Source organism: Hemitrygon akajei, chromosome 7 (assembly GCF_048418815.1).
Source record: "Hemitrygon akajei chromosome 7, sHemAka1.3, whole genome shotgun sequence".
Taxonomy (NCBI): domain Eukaryota; kingdom Metazoa; phylum Chordata; class Chondrichthyes; order Myliobatiformes; family Dasyatidae; genus Hemitrygon; species Hemitrygon akajei.
The window spans coordinates 69,670,880-69,693,492 of NC_133130.1; the positions used below are offsets into that span (position 1 = coordinate 69,670,880).

General features: G+C 38.0%; 1 protein-coding gene across 6 annotated transcripts in view; it reads left to right on the forward strand.

Moving 5' to 3' along the window:
- Window positions 1-22,613, forward strand: part of arid1b (AT-rich interactive domain 1B) — a 417,666-nt gene that overhangs the window by 263,964 nt on the left and 131,089 nt on the right. For all 6 annotated transcript variants that reach the window (XM_073051134.1, XM_073051137.1, XM_073051136.1 and 3 more), the window contains exon 5: window positions 20,214-20,454. In XM_073051134.1, the coding sequence (XP_072907235.1) occupies window positions 20,214-20,454 (241 nt within the window). The remainder of the gene's footprint in view (window positions 1-20,213; window positions 20,455-22,613) is intronic.

The window sequence follows — 22,613 nt, forward strand, 5'->3', positions numbered from 1 at the left end:
TTGTCTTTTACCTGTTTCCAGTTTTTGTATGTCAAAATAAATTTGAGTTACCTTAACTATTGTTGTTCTTTTCCCAGCAGTTATCTTTTTTGTTCTTGTGTTGAAGGCTTAAATCAGAACTCCTGTTCCAGCATTTATTAAGATCACAGGTGGACATCGACATCAACTGCATTTCCCTCCCTTTCCCCGATATTCCGTTGATGAAATTGTATAATATTTTTATACCTCCAGTTGGTCCCAGGTAACTCCACAAAGTGTGAAGTAGAGCTGCTGCCTTTATGCAAGTGAATTTGCAAGTATCAAAGCTTCACAAACTGTAATTAGATTAATGGCAAATTATTCTAATTACCTGTGATGTTTAAGGAAGAAATGTGAGCCAAGGCATATGTAAAACTTCCTCCTACTCTTATGGAATTGTTTGATTTCACCTAATAGGCACTAAATCTAAAATGCAAGAATCATTTCAAAATTGTCAATTTTTTTTGGTCAGGTCAAGTATTCTAACTTAAATATTGGCCCCCTTCATCATCAGTACGCTGGCTGCAGGTGTATCCTGTCCATAAATAATAACTTACAAAAGTATCTTAAACAGCATCTCCCAGATCTTCAGCGACTACTATTAACACCATCCTGAAAGGCAAGGGCAACAGGTCACGGAAACAGTACCAACTGCAAGTGCTCTTCTCGGTCTCACTTAGAAATGAATCAGAAATCTGGAATTCCCCAATTAACTGCACCACAATATTGTGTTTCAATGTGGTAATTTGGCAGCAATTTCTGAAAGACATTTGCAGTTTAATGAATGTTGTCCTTGCCACTGACATTAACATCTCATGATTGAACTAAAACAAAAAAAGTGACCACTGACTAATACCTCTGATAATTGGTTTGTGGCTGTTGATGTGTGTGTGACTGCAGCTTCAGCACAGTTAGAGATGATGCCGTAGTTATCTGAACCTTGTTGGAGCCCTCTGGCTAGATTTCGCGCTCTAGAACTCCCCCTCTAAATCCTTAGTTGTTTCTCATATTGTTCTTTTTCTGGGCCTCTGACCAACCCTTTAGTCTTCTCTCATATTCTTTTCTTGTTACTCTTCCATGTAATTAATTTGTTTTTTAAAGTCACAGTTAATGCAGGCAGCGTCAATCATCGAAAGGGATGCATTTCTAGTAATGGTTTTCCTGTGATGACAGTGTTTGAGGCAATGTGTTCTGAAAGTGACATTACCAAGATTTATGGTTTGGTGTGTATAGGCTAGTAACACTGAATATGAAATTCTGTTCTTCCCATCTTCAACTCCAATTATAATTTTAATGTGTTCATTGTTCATTACTTGTTTTCATTGGAGCGTATTTGTTTAAAAGTTTGAAATATTTTGATTTTGCCTTTACTGTAATGGCTTGAGTATTTTGCATCCACTATCTTGCTGTTAATAAAATCTTAAAAATGTACATTCTTTCGTTCGGGTTAGCTGTTGAAAGGAATTACTCGATGAAATTGGCTGCTCAGTCTGTTTGCTGGATGCTAGAAGTCCCCAGGAGTTGATGCCAGCTAAGACAGATGCTTGATAGAGGGATGTCCACACTTCTGCGGTGCTAGATTTTTGTGGACAGGATGGTGAACACAATTTCTTCTGCATTGATCACCAAGTCAAAGATAGTCTTTGTAATGGCAGAAAACTTTGATATGTGTACTGTATTTTAATTAAATGGAATGCCAGCTGTGCACTTGATGGAAGAATTAGCATCTTTACTAGATTAATGTAATTTTTAAATTATGCAATTATTTTATTCCAAGTTATTTTCCCTCTTTGTGAGCAAGCATGACAAAAGATGGTTATATTTTATATATTGGCTTACAATGAACCACTTTAAACGGGCTGCAAAAAGGAAGAGAGACCCATTTACACTTATCTCTAATTTTCCTGGCTCAGTGATTTTTGATCAGATACAGAATTGAGGTGATCCTTTGGTTTACAAACCCGTGTAAAAATAGACAAAGCATGTTCTACCCTGGATGGTAGTAATGAGAACCTTCTGTGTTTATTAAATAAAACCTTCTACCTAAACTTAATATTGTTGTTTGGCCTTGGCTCCTGTGGAATCCAAAAGCCAATATCTAGAAATGTCTTAATATATGAACCTTATAAAAAAATTTCTTATTTACTTTTCCTTGTTCGTAGTTGCAACTTAATTCTTCCAAATGATCATTTGTTTTAGTGTAGTATTTATACATGCTGGAATATAGTTCAGTGTTGAGACAATTTTCATTAGTTCTTTGGCATTCTTCATTCTCAGTAGTGAATTATCATTCAAATTTATAGGTTTTCAGAGAGCTTGAAAAGGTGGTTATTGAATGCTTATTTGCTCACCGGGAAGTTTAGGACCTTGGCTGAGTTGAAAAGCAATTTCTTTATTGATACAGCTTTAAGTCATTATCACCCTACCCTTCCATCAAATCTCCTATAGTTAGTTATTTCAGCTAACGGTCCTGAGAAGTAACTCAGACATTTCTCTAGGTGAAATAACTGCAGCTTGTTTTATTATGTGATTGTGATATCCGTGGCTCTCAAATTCCTCTGAATCTGCCCCAAATAACCATGTTGTTAACATTGGTAAAAGCTTCTGTAGCAGTAAAAGGATGACATGATAGTTTAATTTTAGTCTCCACCTGCCAGTACATTAGACCCTGACCAAAATGATGCAGGAAACTTGCTTTCAGTTACTGTGAAGTTAAATGCAATAAAACCAATAATTACCAAAAAAATGCCCTTTACCATGGCTGGCCCAGTTTTGAAAATGCCCTATTTGAACTTTTAATTGTAACCATCTGTCAGTCAGTTATCTTATTTGTGACTACCCTGCCCTCTGGTTCTGAACTTACTGGAGTTACTATGGTATTCCTTCAAAATCTTGTACCATCCTGGAGCATCGCACTAAAGTTGGGTGATTCCCAGATGATTCAACTGTTCATTTTATCAAGCTGATTCAGACTGGAGAAAAAAATTAAGTTGGTAAATTCCTTTACTATTGTCAAATGTACTGAGGTACAGTGAAAAACGTCCTGCATGCTGTTTATGCAACATAATTAATTTCAACAGTGCACTGTTAATACAAGGTAAAACAATAACTGAATACAGAAATACCATTACAGAGAAGGTGCAACATAGGTAGACAATCAGGTGTAGGGTAATGATGACATAGAGTGAGGTCAGGAGTTCTTCATATCATATTAGGGAACTGTTCATTGGTCTAATAATAGCAGAATAAAAGGTGCCCTTGAGCCTGGTGGTATATGCTTTCAAGTGTTTGTATCTTCCACCCTCTGGGTGGTGACGGGGGGGGGGGGGGGAGGTGTGGGGGAAGAGAGAATGTCGGGTGTGGCTGGGGTCTTTGGTTCTGCTGACTGCTTTCAAAGGCAGCAAGAAGTGGAGTCCACGTATGGGAAGCTGGTTTCTATGATGTGCTGAGCTGTGTTCACAACATTGCTATTTCTTGCAGTTACTGTACCAAGCCGTTATGCATCCACATAGAATATTTTCTATGGTGTATTGATAACAATTATCGAGAGTCAGAGGGGACATACCATTTTTTTAGCATCCTGAGGAAGTCGAGGCATTGGTGAGCTTTCTTGGCTATGGCATCTTATGTGGCTGGACCAGGACATGCTATTAGTGATGCTCTCTCTTAGTAAATTGAAACTCTCAACATCAGCACCATTGATGTAGACAGGGGCATGTACCCTGCCCCCCTTTCCTGAAGTCAATGACTGACACTGAGGGAAGGGTTGTCATGACAACATTTTACGAAGCGCTCTATCCCTTTCCCTGTACTCTGTCATCGTTATTTGAGATGCGGCCCACTGTGATGGTATTATTTGCAAACCTGTAGAGTTCAACCTGTCCACGCAGTTATGATTGTACAGGGAGTTGAGTAAGGGGATGAGGACTTGGCTTTGTGAGGCAGCAGTGTTGTGAATAATCATGGCAGAAGTGTTGCAGCCTACCTTTACTGATTACAGTCTGTTGGTCAGGACGTCAAGGATCCAGTTGCAAAGGGGGGTGGGGAGAGGTGTGGGTATTAATTTAAAGAAAATCAAGATCAGTGAAACTAAAGAATTAAATACCATTCAAATCCAGTTTCCCTCCAGCAGATTTATCCGGTGGGATGGCAGTGTACTTGTTTGCAGCTGCCTCTCCAGGTCCAAGCAAAGGTGTAATTGTTCATCCTTTATGTGGTTTTTATTGCTTGCAAGGCACTGCTAGATATTAAGAACATCAAGTACTGCAGGTCTCCCCATCAGGGAGTTACTCGATGGCCATGGAGCTGGATTTGTTGCATCTGTGTTGTCGCCTGAAGTTGTTGTGTACAGTTGTGTGGAGGCGGTGTGCAGTCCAACAAATGGTGCAAATGATTGCCTTTGTTTTTATTGTCATTACAAGATGCTGTAAGACATTGGTAATGTGAAACATTGAAGGTCTGGTTCATTGGTGAGACCGATGGCTGAGAAGCTGCATTGTCTTGGTTGTTGCATGGACCGGGCCCTCATGTTGCACTGTCATCTGTTGTTCAGGAAGAGGGATGCCAGAGGTGATATGGGGAAGAGCACAGGCCTCTATGGGCACACTGGAATCTGTACTGGGTTGGGGACATTGGTGCTGCTCTCCAGTGTTCACTCAGTGGAAGACATGCTGGAGCAGGACAAAATTCCATGCACCACTAATCTACAAGCCATGCCACCTAGGGACTTGGGCTGTATTTTTGTTACTGCATGTTTTTCAGCTTTCATAGCTCTATGTGTTTTATTTGCTATAAGCTGTTAGTACTGTATTTTGTACCTTGGTCTCAGAGAAATGCTGTTTCATTTGGCTGTATTCATGTATATGGTAGAATGCCAATTAAACTTGAACTTCAGTCACTATATTTCAAATAAACTTTATTGAATGTAAAGCATGTGAAACATAGTGAATTAATATATTAGTTATATGTTGCAAGTTGAAGTCTCTTTACTTGAACCTTGTTTCTCTTTCTAGAGATGCTCCCTGACCTGTTGAATGTTTCCACATTTTCGTTTTTATTTAAGATTTTTAGCATTCAGTTTTTTGATTTTCAAGTAAATTTTCCTTCTCTGGTCAGGGTGTTATCAGTGCATAGGAAACATTTAGGAAATGGGTAATTTAAACCTGCCTTAATTGTATTCTTGCTGAATGCTAAGAAAACCATGTCAATACTTTTGTGCATTCTTTTCTTCAAATACCAAAACATGAGCTAGTAACAGTGATCTTGATGAACAATATATGTTAAGATTTAATGAAGTTTTTCCCCTCCTGTTGTTAACAGGAACGTATGTTAAGTTTTACAATTTTTTTTGAAAAAAGATCTTTTAGGCTTGTGTGCCTCTGACACAGTATCATTGGCAAGGTATGTAATATTGTGTGGATCTTGTTACTCTCATTTCTTGAAATAAATCTACTTTATTTTTACCATTCTGCTTTCCTTAAAGAAATTTCAGGTCATACAGAAACATTTTAGTTGTTAATTATTTTGGTAAATTATGCAATGTAATAAATAATACTAAGAATTTATCTAAATTTAAGGTATGTTCTTTCTGTTGAGTAGAGCCAACTGTGAGTGGTTAATGTTTTGGAACTTGAGTCACAGGTCCTTACTGTACAGTTAATACAGGCCATTACTGGGTTATAGATGTCCAACATAAGTTTGCCCATGTATGTGATCTCATAAATGTTATTAAATTCAAATGAGAACCAGTCTTGGGGCAAAAACACCTGTTTATACGTAATCTCCCTGAAATATTCAGTTACCATTGTCTTTTAAGAATACAGGCTGTCAGTTTCACTGGGGGAGACCAATTGTGAGAGTTTGTTTGGAAATTGACAAGCAATTGCTTCTATTGAGTTTGTGCAAGAATACTCAATATCAAACCTACTGGTATTTCAAGCCTATCGAAACCAGCTGTTTTTTCTACAATGTGGTGGGGAAGTGATGAGTTGAAGCTTTCAAATTGGAAGATCATCTCAGGAACTGTGATATTGATCCACCTTTGAGAATGAACTCAGCAGCAGCTTGATTTGCTAAGTCTCAAAGTCTGGGAAAATCTCCTTATGTCAGCTTTCTCAAGCTCCATACACAGTCATATACAGTGGATTCCAGTTAATTGAGCTATCAGAGAATTGGGACAGCTTTTAAAGAACAAAAACTAATTGAGAAAATAGCCATGATTCCTTTTTTTATTTGGGACACTATGCTGTTTATTTGGGACAGGAGACTGTTGCCGAGCAATTTTGAATCTGTGCCAGTTGCCAATAGACACTACACTGTGCTTAGAGCAAATGGTTTTTAAATAGCATCAGTTGTGTGTGTTTGTGTTCAAAAAACTGTGATGTTTGTAATTGATAGTTGGCAAGAAAAAAGTAGTAAGACAATTCCAAACTGTGTTGCTTACTGCAGTTTTAAGCATTCGGGATTGGAGATGCCGGCAACGGCCAGGAGTGAAAATGAAAATGAACTTCAACAAATTAGGAACTATGAAGAATTTAAAGATATCCACAATCATCTTGTGAATGTTACAATAAAAATGAAGATTTGGAGGATGCAGTCGTTGAAAGTATTGCATGAAGGTAGTCCATTATCTGCACTAGGTGTCTATGCTAAATTTTGTTCATTTACAGTCAGTCAAAAGAATATGGCAGCGTACACTGGATGAATTTCTCTGTCGATAACTATTAGGAACTAATACACAGTTTTATGGTATTGCGGTAGTATTGGCAGAGTTCTAATTTGTTCTTTGTTTAACTACATAATTTGTTACTCAGTTACTCAGTGGTAGTTTGTCTTTTTTATACCTTTTAACTATTCACATGAAACTTCAACTAATTGGGGCAGCTGTTTAATTGGGCCAAATCTCCTGGTCCTGATGTGTCCCAATTAACCAGAATCCACTATTTGGAATTCTCTGTGGAAGTGAAGTTATGGAATAGAACTGAATGAATATGTCATTTATTTTCTTTCAGTATATTAATAGCTAGATAGAGATTACTTACATATAACATCTAAGACAATCTGAATTGAGATACAAAATGGGCAATCAGATATTTATGTCATGTTACCGCTTAGTATTGCATTTATCCTGAAGCAAATGGTACAGGGAAAAACTGTCTTTCTGTATGTTAATTCTTATAGACCTGTGTGAAATATCCAACTGCAGAGGTAAGTGTCCTTGCACTGAGGCATGGCATTAGGTTTTTTGCTGAATACTAAGTTGTAAATTCAGTCCTGTTTGAACAAAAAGTAGGGAATAGCCACAGCTGAAATAATTAAGCCCAGAAACTCAAAAACGAGAAAATCTGTAGATGCTGGAAATCCAAGCAACACACACAAAATGCTGAATGGTTTCAGTCCAAAACATTGACTGTACTTTTTTCCATAGATGTTGTCTGGCCTGCTGAGTTCCTCCAGTATTTTGTGTGTGAAGGCCAGAAACTGCTGGTTTACATCTCAGAAAAGTAGTTTTTGGTGGTTTCTATTTTTCTGAGTTGATGTATGGGCAACCCCTGTGTTATGTGGGTAGAGAAGAGGTTGCATTCCCAGAAAAAAGACAATATTGTGGTTTTCTGTAAAGTGAATCCCTGCTATCTGTGCTTCCATCAAGAAATACCAGTTGAAAAAAAGTTGTGGATCTGTTTACATTTATCATATAAATTCTGTGAGAAAGAATTTTATTCTGTATCTCAAGTTCTTGAAGACTGATTTGTGGATCCTTTGAAGATGACTTTCCATAACCCAAACAAGCCGCAACACAGGATTTGCTGTTGTGTGTAATCTGTAGTTTAGCTCTTTGATTATATCAGCATTTTATAAAACGGTTGGTCACGTGCACACATTTGATTACTAAAAAATTGAGATGTATAAGTGGGGGCATATATTAAGTAAAACACTAACCATAAGCAATAACCCCCACCATTGTAACTTTTTGGGGGGGTGGGGGGGGGGGAGAGAGATAGGACCGGGGTAGAGTTGGGTATTTGGGGTGGAGGTTTCACAGCAAAGGAAGGTGGGGTGGGAACTGGGAGTGCAGGGAGCAGTGGTGAGGGACATTGCAGTAGGGGCAGGGTTGTAAGAGGAACTGAACTTATGGTGATGTTGGGTGAACTTGGCCCCTGGAGGGGAGAGGGCTTGGGTTTATGGGGATGTGTAAGAAGGGTGAAGTTAGGTTTAGGGCAGGATTGAGGAATGGGAATGGTAATTACTATGAAGTCTGAGATAAGTGATAGATCCCTGGAATTCTTGCAGTCAGTCATCCTAAACACACACACTCACAAAGGCACTGCAACCGACTAAACCAGAGCTCATTTAATTCTCACTTTCTCATTGAGATACTTACTTAAAATTGACCCGCTCACAGCTCATGGCCCTGATGAAGGGTCTCAGACTGAAGCATCAACTTTTTATTTATTTGCATTTATAGATGCAGCACGACTTGACAGATTCTTCCAGAATTCTATGTGTGCTGTTCAAGATTTCCAGCATCTGCTGAATATCCCGTATTTTGTACCCTTTGTCTTGTCTTCATTAATGTAACTCTGCGCTCCTAGCCAACTCCATTGGACTGACATAGTTGCACTCTTCCAATTGAAGCAGACTTTCTCGTATCTGTCTGATCCTATTGCCACCATATTGTGATTGTCCTGCAAGAGTTTCTTTTTTGTATTGTAGTAGGAATTAGTTGCAGTTATTTACTGCCAACAGTATACCCAGGTTTAAAGTTTCATCCTTCATTATTACATCTGACACAGAGAGGCTTTAGGGATCAAGGAGCTGATTATTGACCTCAGAAGGAGGAAACCAGAGGTCCATGAGCCAGTCCTCATCGGAGGATCAGAGGTGGAGATCTAAAACTTCTGCAAACCTTTATAGATGTGAGGTGGAGAGTATATTGACTGGCTGTATCATAGCCTGGTATAGAAACACCATTGCCCTACAAAAGGTAATGGATACGGCCCACTCCATTATGGGAAAGCCCTCCTTACTGTTGAGCACATCTATACGAAGCTTTGTCACAGCAAAGCAGCATCCGTCATCAGGTACCCCCACCACCCAGAACATGCTCTCTTTTCACTGCTACCATCAGGAAGAAGGTACAGGAGCCTCAGAACTCACTACCATCAGGTTCACAAACTATTATTACCCCTCAGCCATCATGCTTTTGAACTAAAGAGGATAATTTCACTCAACTTGACTTGCCTCAACATTAAAATATTCCAACAACCTATGGACTCACTTTCAAGGACTCGTCATCTGATGTTCTCAATACTTATGGCTTATTTATTATTATTTCTTTCTTTTGTATTTGCAGTTTGTTGTATTTTGCACACTGGTTGAACACCCAAGTTGGTGCAGTCTTTCATTGATTCTATTATGGTTTATTATTCTATTATTCTATTCTGGATTTATTGAGTATGCCTGCAAGAAAATGAACCTCAGGGTTGTATATGGTGACATATATGTACTTTGATAATAAATTTACCTTGAACTCTGAACTTTGAACTATTCTTGTGCGTGAAGTACTAGAGGAAGTAACCTAGTGAAAGTGAATGTCAAATGCTGATCTTTGCTTTCCCTGTTCAAAGTAGTTGATATAGCATGATTTGTATTAGTCCATTTTAAATGTGCCATTTTTCTTCACTAAGACACTGCATTTCTAAATAATGTATTGTGTGAGAGATTAACAGATGTGTCATGATGATGAATAAAAGAAAATGTTATATCAGCAAGGAAATGGGGAATGAATAAAGAAAAAAGAGCAGGTGAAATAAAAGATCAAATGAGCAAATCAGTTTATCTGAAAATAAAAGCAATAAATAATGGGAACACTCAGCAGGCCAGGCAATTTCTGTGGAGCATTAAGCATTTGGCAGTTCAGCTAATGAGAGACTTTTAACCTGAAATGTTAACTCTTTTTCTTTTTCTATAGATGCTCCCTGCTTTTCTGAATGTTAATAGTATTATTTGCTTTCATTTCAGGCATCCGTTGGTAGTACTTGTTTGTCTTTTGCTGATCGTTAACATCTCTCAATCTCACTTCCATGTAATTGACTTATTCAGAAAATATCTCATTAGATTTCTTTTTATTATTTCTTTTTATTATTTAAAAACTTTGTTATCTCTTTGTGAGATTTCAGAAAATTCATTGCTATCATGTACTTGGCTTTTACTTCATCTCTGCATGAACAAGGAAAATGACTCAACCTTTTCAGAAATGATCACTTCAGACAAGTGTGCAGTGAACTTGCATTATCAGTTATTTTTAACAGCTCAGTGCTTCCAATCATTCTCTCATAGGAACCATGTATCCTGTTTGCTTGCACCAATTCATGGGGAGAAGCTGTCAGTCTGTTTCGTAAATTTTCATTTGACCTGGCCACAAAAGCTTTTTGATGTGAGCTTAAGAGTTCTACTCTTTTGTAACTACCCAGTTAGGGAAAGAAGTTTCTTTCTTTGTATATGTCACTTTCTGGTCAGAGTGCAGTAAGTTTGTTTTCTTATTGCAATCTACAAGCATGGTCTTCTAAACACTGGGCATGCTAAATGCAAGTAATCACATCTGTTCATTTAACTGGAAGATCAAAATTAAGTTACTTTTTAATTTTTGAAATGCCAGAAGTGTCAGCAGTTTAAAAATGCGCCATATCTTTGAATTAGGCTTTGGATCCTCATAAAAGGATCACTAGAAGTCAGTAATCAATAATTTACAATATATATATTTTTTAAAAGTATCAAATCAAGCAAATTTTTGAAGAAAATGAATATGATTTAATTCTTAGAATATTTAACCAAAATATTTTGCATCAATGGTGATTCTACAAACATCTGATAGAAAATTTCTAATAAAATCATAGCTGTGGTAAACCTTTAAGTGAAAAGACAGGTCTGTCAGCTACTTGTGAGCCTACTTCATTATTCATTGGCGAACAATTTCTTAACTCCATGAACCTGATTTGGTTCTGTAATCATTAATACACTTCTCTCACCATAAGAGTCCATTATCGAACTTCTCCATTGATGACCTTGGCAGCTTTTTGAAGACAATATAAGATTATGCTTTCCCTTGTAATAAACTTCTGGAAAGTTTAGAAAACATTTTGGCATGCTAATCAGCTACTAAAATTTTCTATAAGGAAGAGAATCTAGATTATGCCGACTCTTAACCCTTCTACGTTTGCTAAACCTGGAGAATTTTTAATGAAACTGTTAATGCACTGTCAGAAAGGCAATGTCTAGAATTGAATGCGGTTCTGTAGATATATTCAACCCAGAGCATTTTACATCATTTATTACTGCCAAGACCAGAAAGAAAGTAACTCAAAGCAAGATGAACAGCAGGGAGTAGAGTAACATGTCGATATTCAGAATAGAACACAATGAAAACAGATTCCTTAAGTATTGTTGCCGGGAACACTTCTTTAAAATTCATACAATCTAAATTGAGTTTTAAAATGAAAAATACATTTCTGAATTTCCAATTATCACTAAGTTGTAAAGATAGTTAACACTAAGAGAGTCTGTAACTATTTGGAAGAAGGCATCAACAAACTTGTAGAATGGAAACATAATAAAGTTAAATGGAATGTGTAAGCAATAACTTTTTGGTAATGAAAGTTGAAAGACGTTAATCAAGTGTTGTAGTTTCCCTCATTCACTCTTGAATAGGAACATAGAAAACCTACAGCACAAACAGGCCCTTTGGCCTACAAAGTTGTGCTGAACATGTCCCTACCTTAGAAGTTACTAGGCTTACCTATAGCCCTCTATTTTACTAAGCTCCATGTACCTATCTAAAAACCTCTTAAAAGACCCTGTTGTATCTGCCTTCACCACCGTTGCCGGCAGCCCATTCCACGCACTCACTACTCTCTGAGTTAAAAAACTTACCCCTGACATCTCCTCTGTACCTACTCCCCAGCACCTTAAACCTGTGCCCTCTTGTGGTAACCACTTCAGCCCTGGAAAAACGCCTCTGACTATTCACACAATCAATACCTCTCATCATCTTGTACACCTCTATCAGATCACCTCTCATCCTCCTTCACTCCAAGGAGAAAAGGCCGAGATCACTCAACCTGTTTTCATAAGGCATGCTCCCCAATCCAGGCAACATCCTTGTAAATCTCCTCAGCACCCTTTCTATGGCCTCCACATCCTTCCTGTAATGAGGTGACCAGAACTGAGAACAGTACTCCAAATAGGGTCTGACCAGGGTCCTATATAGCTGCAACATTACCTCTTGGCTCCTAAATTCAATTCCACGATTGTTGAAAGCCAATACACCATAAGCCTTCTTAACCAGAGTCAACCTGCACAGCTGCTTTGAGGGTCCTATGGACTTGCACCCCAAGATCCCTCTGATCCTCCACACTGCCAAGAGTCTTACCATTAATACTTTATTCTGCAATCATATTTGACCTACCAAATTGAACCACTTCACACTTATCTGGGTTCATCTGCCACTTCTCAGCCCAGTTTTGCATCCCATCAGGGTCTCGCTGTAACCTCTGAGAGCCCTCCACACTATCCACAACACCCCCAACCTTTGTGTCATTAGCAAACTTACGAACCCATCCCTCCACTTCCTTTTTAAAAAATTAAATGTGTTTTGTAATTCATAACTAGCCTGTACAATTCCCTCATTTATTTCCTTACTTGAGGTTCTGATATTTCTCTGATTTTAACATCTTTCTCCCTTACTGTTGGAAGAAACAGTAAATTGCTTTATCTGATCTAGTTTAAATTTGCATGGTGGTTTTATAAATTATCCTCTACTTAAATTTAAGATAAAATCTATCAATGAAATAAGCCATTTCCAAGTTATCTTCGTATGTTACTCAGTGTACATGTTCCATATGACTTATTTCATGTAATGTTAGAAGCACTCAATAGTGAAGCAGCATTTACAATTTATGAGTAATTCTTATTGACTATTAATTCAGTTTAGTGACTGTTAGGAAAGAATTAGATTGTACAATAGATGTGGACAACTATAAAATTATCTCTGCTTATTTTCAAATGATATAAAGTGTTCACCAATAGATCAAGTTCACCACAGCCTGAGGAAAAAAAAATATTTTAAAAATTATTTGTTCCTTGATTTTATCAAAATGTTACAAATGCATACACAACATACAGTACCTGGCAGCTCTAAGATGAGCTCTCAAGATCTTAAAATAAAGTCAGATTAATAAAGCACTAATCCAAGGACAATGGGAAATTTTGGTATATCTATATCAACAGCAGTATCCAGTTTTATATAATAAATATTGTGACACTGGGCAGGAGAATGGGTGTGATGAGGCACAGTATCTGTCTTAGGATACCTGAGCTGGGAGTTGTTAAAGAACAAGGGATGTTTTTTTTGTCCATCAGAAAACTGAGGGGAGGTTTTCAAGATTCTTAATAGTAAAAGTAAAATGAATAATGGTTTGTGAGTACCATTAGACCAAACCAGGGATATGAGCTTCAGTTGAACACTTAAGTTTAACTATTTTACTTAAAGCATGGTATAAATATAGAAAAGTATCAACTTTGTTCCAGTGAATGATTTAAGTTGAATCAAGTGCATTTACTTTCTGGAGTGTTGTCAGACATGTAGAGAACTTGCACTTCAATTCTCCATAACATTGGATGAGATGAATACTCACTCTTTCGGTGTTGGTTGAAAAAAGTATGTGGACTTGGGCACTCAGTGAACTGTGCTATTTTTGTGGCCTTTACCCATGTGAAAAAGAAGACATCCTTTGTCATCTTGGGTACCTTCACTGCTGAAAGAGAAAATCTTGATGTAAAAGTCCGACTACAGTTCTGTATTCAACACCATAATTACATCCAGCCTCGATAGGAAGTTCAGAGACCTTGGCCTTGACCCTGCCTTATGCAGCTGGATCCTGGACTTCCTGTCAGCAGCAGGTAGTAAGAGTGCATTCCCTCACCTCCATCCCTTTGACACTCAACACAGGAGCCCCTCAGGGCTATGTACTAAGTCTCCTTCTTTGCTCCCTGTATACCCATGACTGTGTTGCCACCCACAGCTCTAATTAAATTTGCTGACGACACTACATTGATTTGCCTAATCTCAAACAATAAAGAGGTGGCCTACAGGGAAGAAGTCATCTCTCTGACACAGTGGTGTCAGGAAAACGACCTCTCTCTCCCTCAACGTCGCAAAGACAAAGGAGCAGGTTGTGGATTACAGAAGGAATGGAGACGGGCTAACCCCTATTGACATCAATGGATCTGGAGTTGAGAGGGTAAACAGCTTTAAGTTCCTCAGCATCCACATCACCAAGGACTTCACATGGTCTGTACACACAGCTGTGTGGTGTAAAAGATACAACAGCGCCTCTTTAACCTCAGACAGTTGAGGAAGTTTGGTATGGGCTCCCAAATCCTAGGAACTTTCTGCAGGGGCACAATTGAGAGCATCCTGACTGACTGCATCACTACCTGGTATGGGAACTGTACCTCCCTTAATCTCAGAACTCTGCAGAGAGTGGTATGGACAGCCCAGCACATCTGTAGTTGTGAACTTCCCATGATTCAAGACACTTAAAGACAGATGTGAGAAAAGGGCCCGAAGGATCACTGGGAACCTGAGTCACCCCAACCACAGTCTATTCCAGCTGCTACCATCCGGAAAGTGGTACTGTAGCATAATAGCCAGGACCAACAGGCTGTGGGACAGCTTCTTCCACGAGGCCATCAGATTGATTAACTCACACTGATTTGAGTGTATTTCTATGTTACATTGACTGTTTATTATAAATTACTATGATTGTACATTGCGCATTTAGACGGAGACATAAAGATTTTTACTCCTCATGTATGTGAAGGATGTAAGAAATAAAGTCAATTCAATTCAATGTGAGTTTGGAGTTCAATTCCAGTGTCATCTGTAAGGAGTTTGTACATCCTCCCCGTGAATGTGTTGGCTTCCTTTGGGTGTTCCTGTTTCCTCCTACATTCCAAAGAATCAGTCAGTAGGCTAATTGTAAATTGCCCTCTGATCAGGCTAGGGCTAAATAAGTGGGTTGCTGAGTGGAGTAGCTCATTGGGGTGGAAGGGCCTGTTCTGCACTATATTTAAAAATAAATTAACATTTTTTTAAAAATATGTCCAACTTGGTGGTACAATAATATCAGCGCCAGACTCCGGAGCGAAGGTTTCTGAGTTTGAATCCAAGTCGAGTTGAGCATCGAGCTAGCAACTTGGCCTCGTCAAAACAAGAATAGCTTCCTACGGAAACACCGTCATGACGGCGCCCCGATAACGCCACTGCCGAGTTGAGGGCTATTCTTTTTTTAAAAATGTTGCAGATCAAATCCAGAATTTCACTTAAATGTGGGTTATTTACATGCAGATGGAGTTTCCTGGGAACATTTTGTAATGATAACCTCTGGTCTTGAATAGTTGTTTCAAAGGCCTTTGGGAGTGCATTACTCCATCTATAAAAATCTACTTCCTTTACATGTAAATTAGTTATTTTTGCATTTGAGCTTCATATTTGTTGGAAACACATGGCCAGTTGCAAACATCTTAACATTATTATTGAAGACCAGTATACGTAGTCACATTTAGGGAAATAAACATTACTAAAATAATTCTTTACTGTCGGTTGCCAGATCTAATTTAAATCTATCCCATCTAGCATGGTAGTATGCCACATGATATAGAGAGTCAGAATCTTCACGTTCATTACAGTAGCCATTCCTACTCATTTTGGCTTCCATAATGATCTTGTGAAGATGTTGACTCTCCATGGACAAATGAGTAGTTGGTTAAATTGTATCAAGCACAGTTTCCCTTCGCAGTCTGTGTATTATCTACTACAAGCCTTGTGTGGCACTTGTTGGGCCCACCCAGATTGATTAGTGGTGTTTCAAATAATCCACTGTTGGTGAACTTTCGGAAACTTACTGGAAGTTCTGTGTGGCTTTTCTACACTAAGTGCAGATTTGTTCAAGTGGGAATTACTGATATATCAATTAAAGATGGCAGTTTCAGGAGAGATAAAGTCCAGTGTCAATGTTGAGAAGGACTCCCCAGGTCATTCCATCATGGCAGTAATTTTGAAGAAACAATCTGTTGGAGGAATTAGGTGAGCTGTAGGGGGTGGGCAAGGGAATTTTGGTGTTTTAGCTTGAAACCCTGCATCAGGATGATAAACAATTTTGAACGAACTCTTCTGTCCATTGGATGAATCCTTGGGATATTCTTGGAAGAACTTGGGAGGTACAGTTCTTTGTTGAAGTTTAGGCACATATATAAAGCTAGGGTGCCAGAGATTTCTGCACAGTAGTGTATTTGTAAATGTGGAGTAGAAAGCAAGTTTGTAAATCCGGCAAGAGCAAAGGATGTTGGGAATGGTGAGGGTGGAGCGCTGCAGGAGTGGGTGTGGTGGAGGCAAAGAAGAATTTCCAAGGACAGGGAGTGGCATGGGTGCAGACACACCCAGCCCTGAGACACCAGGCAAGGTCATTTGATTCCAAACAGTTGGTTTATTGATTATTACAGGATGTCTCTCTGGTGCTTCCCACTCCTCCCCTCTTACTTTCCCTTTTCCCAACCATAATTCCTCTCTCTCTGTGCCCCCTTTCTACTCTCAGTCCCATATCAAAATCAGCTTTATCACCACTCACATATGTCATGAAATGTGTTAAAAGTTTTATCCAAACTGAAGTAATTCCAACAACATAGAACACTTTTTCAACTGAAGTGTTACCTAAAATGTGTAATTTGTTTCTGGAATTGGGTTTAAACCAACAACTTTATATCTTTGACTGTAGGCCAACAACTGAGTCAAGAAAATATTTGACTCTCTTCTTCAAGATAGATGTGTACAAGGCAGATTTTGTATGCCTAGGTTTTTGTGCAATGAATATTTACAGTGAAAACCTGGATTTTCTTTACACATTTACTCATTTTACTATTACGAAATTCAAATAATAATAAGCTTCTCTAGAATTCACATTATCATTGCTTCAGTAACTAATCAAAGCAAGCGTCATTGTTTTAAAGTGTTATTGATAATCAAATCACTTTGCTTTCGAACTACCAGTAAGTTGTCGCACATCTTTAGTAGCACAATCTTACACTGGATGTTTTGAAACCCCTTCATAAATACTACCTTCGCACAATGAGGTTTGACTTGCAAAGGAGTGCAATCAACAAATGTAGTTAGATTGAGTTAGATCAGGATGCAGATTGTTAAGAAGAAAAAAATATTTATTTTTATAGAGATACAGCATGGTAACAGATCCTTCCACCCTAATGAACCTGCACTGGCCAATTACACATGTGTCCAATTCATCCATTAACCCATACCTCTTTGGAAAGTGGGAGGAAACCGGAGCACCCAGAGCAAACTCGTGCTGTCTTCATACAAACTCCTTACAAACAGTGCTGGAATTGAACCCGGCTCAGTGGCACTGTAGTAGTGTTTAGCTAACTGCTGCACTATGTTGGCGCCACTACTATCTTAAAGAACCTTGACAAGTAACTTTGTGTTGAGTGACATTTGGCAATATTAATTCCAAATATCTTTCTAATGACGAAGAGTCTCGGCCCGAAACGTCGACAGTTCTTCTCCTGTAGATGCTGCCTGGCCTGCTGTGTTCCACCAGCATTTTGTGTGTGTTGATCTTTCTAATGATTTAATTTTGTGAACATCATTTGTGTAATACACGCAGTTCTATTTGCAGTCAAAGGTTTGTACAGATTATGAGGACTCAGAAAGTGGCCCATCAAGTTTGCTCTACTATTTTATCATGGCTGATTTATTTTACAGCTTAGCCCCATTTTCTTGCCTTCTCCCCGTAATTTTGATGCCCATACTAATCAAGAACCAATCGACTTCTTCTTTAAATATACCCAGTGTCTTGGCCACAACAGCTGTTTATGGCAATGTATTCCTCCACATCTGTTTTAAGGGGCCTTAGCCTATTCTGAGGCTGTGCCCTTTGGACCTAGACTCTTCCACTAATGGAAACATCCTCATCCAGGCCTTTTAATATTCACTAGATGCTGGTAGTGTTATAAGCTGCAACATTTTGATTGTATTTTCAATGAAAATATTCTGCCAAGGTGATAATTATTTCATTTCATTTTGCTGTTGACAGAAATCGACCCCAGTCCAAACATTTTGGAGGTATTTTAAGGAAAATGGAGAAAAAAATATCTTTGGAAATAAGCAAAACAAAGCAGTAAAAATCTTTTACCTTAATTTTAGTACTCTGTGCATCATGCAAGTGATGTTTACAATGTGTCAAATATCGGGTGACAGAGAATATGTTAACGTTTTCTGAAGTGTTGAACCAGTCTGTGCTTGCTTCGTTTGATGTAATACAGTACATGGGAGGAGGAAGGACAAGGGAAAAGGTCATATGAGAATCTTGTCTGTGAATGAGTTACATCAGGTTTATGAAGAAATTCCTGAAAAGCATTCACTAAGGAATTGTCTGACCTGTCATTCTTTCCTCCCTGCAGGGATTAGGTGAAGTATAATTACCAACCCGACTTGATCGGAAATTACTTGAATCCAAATAGAATTGGCTGATTTATGATCATTTCACAAGATATACAAGCAGTAATAATGTTCACTCTGTTGTTCTATTATACGGATATTATTCCATTTCCAGAGGACCCAATGCTATATTGTTTACAAGTAGTAATAGTTATGGAAGTTAAAAGTAGCCTTTTGACACACTTCTTGGTTTTCTGATATTTGGCAACTTTAATACTTTGCTTTTCGATTGTTCAAATTATCAGATATAAAGTAGTAAAAGGGTGAGAGTTATCTAATGCTAATGGTCTTCCTATAATCCTGCTTTTCCAAGATATGTTGAAACATATAATTTAGCTATCAGTAAATAAAAGTGGAAATTGTTCACTGAAATTCATTTGTTGCGGCCTTTGTTCACTCGCAAACCTTGGATTCAAGTCATCATCAAGAGCTGAGAATTTATTGGCTTTAAATCCTTTTACATTCTCCAATATTAATTTTGTACAGAAACTATACGAGCTCCTCATTCACTCTAGGTCTCTAGTTTTCTAATTTTGTGATGTTTGCTGTAACATCTGTGAAGACTGTCAAAAAATACAATTTTTCTACCATTTCCTTATCCCTCAGTAAAACACCTCCTATTTTGTTCTGCAAGTGAAGTGTTTTGTCCCTGTATTATTCTGTGAAATCTCCTCTGCACAGTGGGATGCAGCTTGGAACCAGACTTTTCTGGCATGACCATCAACCACACTTTTAAAAAATTCTTCCCACACTTTTATCAACATACTGATCACCAACATACTGGAGTAATTTACAGTGGCCATTTAATCTACCAACCTGCACACCTTTAGAATTTAGTTCCCAGAGGAAACCCATGCAGACACAGGGTGAACATGCAAATTCTACAAAGATAGAACCCAAGGTTAGGATTGGATCAGGACCTCTGGTGTTGTGAGACAGAAGCTCTACTAGTTTTGCCATTGTATCTACGACTTGTTGTGGAGTAGTTTTATAAATGTAGTTCAAAGTTCTTTGCTCCTGTACTACATCTCTATTTATAAAGCCTTCCTGTTTCTGCATTTTTATTGCCTCCTCTTGTCCTTATCAAAATGTAACACCTTGTATTTTTGTGCATTAAATTTAATTTGCCAAATTTCTGCCCATTCAGCAAACAATTCACTATACCTACAAGTTTTGTGTCGTTTGCAATGATGCCTTGTACACCCAAGTCCAAGTTGTTACTATTTTGTTATGGAAAGAAATAGTCCTAAAGCTGACCCCTGCTGAATCTCCACTCTACGCTCTCCTATATTCTGAAAAACATTGGTTTATGCCATTTAGCTAATTTTCTATCCGTGCTGCTGTTCACCTTTTAATTCCACATATTGTTGTATTGATGACAATATTACCAAATGTTAGAAAAAGAAATTGCAGAATTGATTTCACTCTAATGTCATCATTGTTTGACCTCTATAGTCAGTGGTCTTGTAGTGGCTGGCAAAATATTCTGATCATATTTCTGACTGAGAAGCATCTCATATGGATTAATAATTAAAAAACAACTTAAAATGATGTTTACATGAGACTTTTTGGATAATTGCATAACATAGTTAAATATCAAATTGTGTCTTTGTTTTCTTTTTGCTAGGATTTGTCTGGGTCCATTGATGATCTGCCAACGGGGACAGAGGGAACTTTAAGTTCTGGAGTTAGCGCTTCAGGATCCTCGACTGGCCAAGGAGAACAGAGTAACCCTGCACAATCTCCCTTCTCGCCCCATGCTTCCCCTCATCTCTCTGGCATTCGAGGACCCTCTCCTTCCCCTGTTGGTTCTCCTGTTGGAAGTAACCAATCTAGGTCTGGGACCATGTCCCCAGCAGGTGTACCAGGTAACTTTGCTTTTTTTTTTCATTCTAGTCACTGTCTAGAATTGTAGTATGTCACAGCATAGAAGCAGACCATTTGGCCCATGAAGTTTTGGCATTGCTTTGTTCCACATGATTTCTAATCCCATTCTTGCTTGAGGTATTTTATACAAATATCTAATTTCTTTCAAAAAAATACCTTTTCAACTCTCAGCAAAATTTGCTGTTTAAACAAAATTATGTATTATTATCTTCATTGTATCTTAAATCCTCCAAGTATCTTGAGTTGTGCTGGAAAATAATCGATCACTATGATATGTTATAATTGTTTCAGATGTAGGGAAAAATTCCAGTTTTACATTTCTCTTTTACTAAACTAGTTAACACCCAAGTAAATCTACTTTTCTATTTTTGTTCTTCCAATTTATGGTGCCAAGTATTGGTGCTTTGTACCCAGCATGATACAAGTCTTTTTACATGAGCTCAACATTGTCTTCCTTCTGTACTCAAGGTCTGTAGGTCTAAAACCAAACCTTCCTCTATTGTGATCTTAGCTACTCATGCTGCAAGTTTAATCAGAATCTCTGTTCTCCTTTTTGGTGCAAAAAAATTATAATCCACAGTTCTTTATTTCTAAAATGTATCCATTCAACTTTTAATGCCTTTTATCTTGACCAGTATTTCTGTTGCATTTTATCTGCTGCATCTTCTTTTGGAAGAGCCTCATTTAATTTGATCTGAAAGAGTAGATAGTTCAAAGGACCATGTCTTGAGTCCATAGTAAATTTATTATAAGATCATAAAAATGCTATATTAGAATTATTTTTTAACTTCCTTTGACATAAGATATCTCTGCAGATTTTATTTTTATTATAACATTTCAGTAGATTTATGCGATCTCCCAGTTAGCTTTTAATTTTAAATGAAATGATTAATTTATAAACCTTATGTAATGTTTTACTTAATGTTCTGGCAAGTCTTGAAATAGAAATGAGAGTCTATTTATTAAACTCCACACACCATTCAAATCAAATATTTAGGTGTGGGAACCTTGATAAGCCAATTTATGTACCACTGCTACTGCCTGCTGTCATGTCAAACTAGAGAGTTTATTTACCTCTGCTACTAATTTTTACTGTTTTTTTTTGTTTCACCTGATTTTTAACAGACTTCTCTTTCTGAACTTTTTCATTTACATTTTATGAAATAGTTTGGTGTAAAGTATCCTGCAGAACCCCATGGACTGCATGGGCTTGCTTCCTGCAAGAACTCCTTATCATTAACCCAATTTCATGATCTTCATCACATCTGATGAAGCTGGCATGCCCCTGTCCACTGAGTTTGGCCTGAAACCATCCAGGTGGAGAAACTTAAGTCAAGGTTCATAACACATCACAGTAGACTTCACTACTTGTTTGAAGAGGTCATTAAATTTGAACAAATAAGATAATTTAAGAATAATACAAAAGTAGTATTACATAAGAAGTTTGTGAAATGGCTAAAAAATGTAAAATACTCAATATTGATGTACATTCATATTATGTACCTTTATACAGCTTACATACACCTTTCTCTGACTCAGTCCTTAATTCCTTTGCAAATTACTGAAGTTGGTCCCAAGGTTTCCACTTCACTCACGTCACATACCCCATCACTGAACTGTTCACACAACCTGTGGACTCACTTTCAAGGGCTCTTCATCTCATGTTCTCCCTATCACATTTCAAGTTGAACTCAATCATTATATTGTGATCACTGACTCCTAAGGGTTCCTTTACCTTAAGCTCCCTAATCACCTCCAGTTCATTACATAACACCTGGTCCAGTGTAGCTGATCCCCTAGTAGACAGTGATGCAGCGGTTCAGGGCACTGTTGATGGTGCTCCTGTAAAATCTGTTTAAAATGGAGATGATGTTAGCCTCACTGGTCGCAATCTCCTCTGAAAGTGGAGATGCTGCTGTGCTTCCTAAACCAAAGAGGTGTTGATGTACCAAGTGAGATCATCCATCATCTGCATTCCCAGAACCGTGGTGCTCCTAACTCTCTCCACAGAGGAGCCATGCATGTGTAGTAAGGAAAAGTGGCCAACCTGCACCTCTTGAAGTCCACAATCATCTATTTGGTCTTGTCCAGATTGAGACTCAAGTTGTTGTGCTCACACCATTCTATCCAATGTTCCACT